Source organism: Bradysia coprophila, unplaced genomic scaffold (assembly GCF_014529535.1).
Source record: "Bradysia coprophila strain Holo2 unplaced genomic scaffold, BU_Bcop_v1 contig_232, whole genome shotgun sequence".
In the NCBI taxonomy this organism is placed as follows: domain Eukaryota; kingdom Metazoa; phylum Arthropoda; class Insecta; order Diptera; family Sciaridae; genus Bradysia; species Bradysia coprophila.
Genome location: NW_023503493.1, coordinates 22757010 through 22760951, shown reverse-complemented (window position 1 = coordinate 22760951; position 3942 = coordinate 22757010). Strand labels below are relative to the sequence as shown.

The following is a 3942-nucleotide window of genomic DNA, read 5'->3' as shown; positions in this document are numbered from 1 at the left end:
ATTTTTGCTGATAAATTATGCAGCAGTGTAAAGTAAGAAAAATCGAAATCTCATTTGAATCAGATATTTATTATCGAATAAATTTTTCCTTACAAAAAGATAGGAATAACAATAATCGAAAAATACTTAACTCGTCTGTTGATCTTTTTAAACTTGAATAAACCGAGTCCTTTCCGTATTTTAATTAATCATTAATTAATTTGCTTTGATTTGTTGTCAAAGATTTATGTAAGGTTATGAAAATGTGTTGTATCGAATTGATAATTGAACTTCTTGAAAATGTAAATAGTCAGAATTCATTCGGAAATTTTCGTTGACGCATCGCATCCCTATAGCAATCGCCATTCAGCACGAGTAATGAAAAATGCGTTGAAGCACGTAAACCATGCAAACACTTGAAATGCATAATAAGAATTATGCTCGAATTTAGCGGATTTGCTCGATTTTACGCCGTGTTTCAAATTGCTTTTATGCAATAAATAAATTATTTTTAATACATTGTATTAGATTTATAGAAGCATGTGAATTAAGACTTCGACATTTGTTAACACTGATGATAAATAAAATTTCTTTTAGAAAAAAATTGTATTTGAACACCCGTTGCTACCTGGTATTATTGCACGGTATCGATGGGTATATAAACAAAGTTTTTTTTATATTAAATAAATGGTGATTCATTAATGTGTTATCAATAGTTGCGAGTGCATTCAATCTTTCGCTTTCACTAATACATTTCAATGAAAACAATTCATTTATTTAAAAAAATGTATTTGAACCACGGCGTAAAATCGAGCAAATCTGAATTCCCTTGCATACTTATTAGGCGTGTTTGTGTGTTCTTAATAGCAGTGTTTGCGTGCTTCAACGCAAGTTTTCATCGCGATGTCTTAGAACGGCTTCAAACCACTATACCAGAAATTTCCCCTATTTTTTATGTTAAATTTTGATGATGAAAGCTGCAATGCATTTTTATACGTATGTAATTGTATAAAATGTTCGTAGGTAATGTTCATCATGAGATATATGCATATCAATTTGAATATTTAGAAGAAAATAAGTCAAAACAAGTTTTTTGCTAACCTAAACATTAAAGAAAAGGTGTAAAATCAAATCGCGTGTCGAGCAATTTCATCTGATGACCGTCAGATTTGATAAATTTTTACTGCGAATGATAATTATTTTAATATATTTTCTCTGCATTGTAGAATTTTGTTTAATGTTTAATGGAATTAACAATTTATGTTTCAATTGACTCATAAAAATGAATTGAAAATAATCTACAAATAGATTTGTCATAGTTTTCTCACTTTCGTTAACGCAACAAACAGATAATCATAAAATATTTCGAAGTCATTTTCGAAATCATTCATAAAATATATTTGTCTCACTCTATCAAGTAGTCCGAAGCTTTTGTGTCATTCTATTGCGTCGTTCATAAAAATTTAAGCAAACTCGTTTCATTGATCACTTTAACAAAAATATTGAAACCGTAAAGGTTTCTTGTTGAATGAGTTCAACAAACATAAAAATATAGCCTATTGTCTTCGTCAAATAAATAATAAGTTCAAACAAGGAAACTACGATGTCTACAAAATTGTGGAAAGAAAGACCACCGGGCCGTGAACAAATCGAGCTAGAAAAGATGTTCAAGAACCAGGAAATCGATCCTCGTCGTGACTCGCCAGATAGCGTTAAGCGAAGGAATGATCTATTCAAGGATTTCAGTGCACCGGTCTTTGCCAATCACTTTCGCAAAACAAAAGCAAAATTGGGATTAAGTGGTATGCAAAAGACATGACCACACACATTTTAAAAATTGTGTATAAATTCTCTTGTTTTCTTCAGCCACTGTGGTGAATTACGACGAAGGACCATCATCTATTCCTGAGATGGGGGGATTCGACGTAAGAGAGAGGTCGCGTACACCACCAGAAATTATTACGTCTGAATCCAAACAGAAGGAGCAAATTAACAATATCAGACATAACAGTGCGCCATGCTGGACATGGACATATACTGACCACGACAAGAAAAAGGATTTTGTATGTGTTGCGGTTCCAGCAGTGTCTGGAAAAAAAGCCAAATTTTCTATTTCGGAAGATGGATTGCAAATCACCATTAAATACGAGTGGCCAGAAGTTATGTTCAAGGCAAATGAGCTATTTAGCAAGTCAAATGCTGACGGACGGAAACTTTTGATGAATCATCCGAAGGTTCACTCCTTTGTATCGTATTTAAATGAATGTGGAGTCACCGAAAAATCTTCATTGCAAGGGGACAGCATCATAGACTTGCCGAAAAAAATACAACGGGAAAATGATTCTTGGACGATGGAGAAAGTGTTAGTTTCGGACACTAAAATGATTCTTTTGGAATTTTCAGCATTCCAAAAATCGTTAATGATAAATGATGCAGACACATCACTTGATTTTTAAAAATAAATCTAATTTGTGCCAAATCTAAATTGTTTCCATTTTATCTGACTTATTACGATTTCCCGCACCCCCCAGGATTCAAATGATTCATTGCATCCTACCTCATGAATACAAACTTATCATGAAATAACCTGAACTAAACTCATCCACTTTTTGTTTTCTTGTACTGTCACAATCTTATTCAGTCAACAAGAACCACAATTCTCTCCTAACGATACCCTCTCAACTTCTCAATTACCTCTTCATCTTTTACATCTAATCTAGTACTTCTTTAGTTTAGTGTATGTTTTCCTATATTAATGATTGCCACTGTTTGAGTTCGTCTCTTATTTTTGTCATCCTTGTCAATAACAGATGGCTATCTGCTTCTAGAAGGACGCGTCGAAGAGCTTACAATGATTTTTAATGAGAGCTTCGCTTTTAGAAAAATTAATGCCTTTCCGTAGTACGATATAACGACTGATATTAACACCTTTTTCCACTATGATCCCAATTGGTCTCATTCATATTCAGCATAACAGCGTTCGAAAGAAATCCAATTAGTATTGATATATTACGAATATAATCTACAACTACGGCAATCGAGTGATTTCTTACATCCCATAAAATGATAAGTGAAATATAAAATGTGGAAATGTTGTAAAAAATGCACTAAAAATTACAATAAATAAACCGAGCAACTAATAGTTCTTTTTCTCCGATCATAATTTAAAATTACACTTTAGTTGGATGGCACATCCTCGTTATTATGGCTGGATGTTAATATTCAATTTAATACTGAAACATTTTGCAATTTATAGCTTAATTTTCTGTAATAATTGCAACAATTATAATTTTATTGATATTTTCGCTTGTGCGCTATAAAGCATCAATGATGCAGCGAAATGTGGTGCTAGTGGCACAGTAAGAGATTTTCCGAACGTTAATGTGTTTTAGCTAGGAGCACTTGTACTTATTAATGATTATTACAATTTAACTGCATGTATACTATGAATGTACATACACCGTACAATTGCTGTTATAAAGCAAGATATTAAAACATCTGAAGCGATTCCGTTTCTTTCTATGATAAATTGAAAGAAATTTTTATTTCTCAGTCAACAAGCAAAAAAGTTATTCTTCGTGTAGGAGAAGATACGATCCTTCTAGAAACAGATTTTCCTCTGTTATCGCGACAACAACCCGCCGAAATGTAAGTTAGAAAGTGGCAGATTTAGTGAATATGTAGACTGTGTAGTAGATTAAGATTGTCTTCTGCGGAGGGTATTTGGGGATTATGAATACAGTATTACAGTAACCAACATATTATTTTCGTATAAATTCGTCTACTTCCTATTTGGACAAATGGGCTGGGTAAAAACTTTAAAGCACAGAAAAGCTTTTCGGAGAATTATCTGAAATGTACAGAATCTTTCATTGTATACCACGTTTCGATTATGACACGTATTTAGCACTACTTTTTGACTCTAGTACCCATTTATCAATTGCAAGTTCATGATTTGATTCC

General features: G+C 32.7%; 1 protein-coding gene across 1 annotated transcript; it reads left to right on the top strand.

Moving 5' to 3' along the window:
• Positions 1-1447: 1447 nt before the first annotated feature.
• On the top strand, positions 1448-2499 carry LOC119076386. The gene is made up of 2 exons (XM_037183107.1): positions 1448-1781; positions 1846-2499. Exons 1-2 carry the CDS (start codon positions 1583-1585, stop codon positions 2433-2435), a joined length of 789 nt encoding a protein of 262 aa, XP_037039002.1. The 5' UTR covers positions 1448-1582; the 3' UTR covers positions 2436-2499.
• The last annotated feature ends 1443 nt before the right edge of the window (positions 2500-3942 follow it).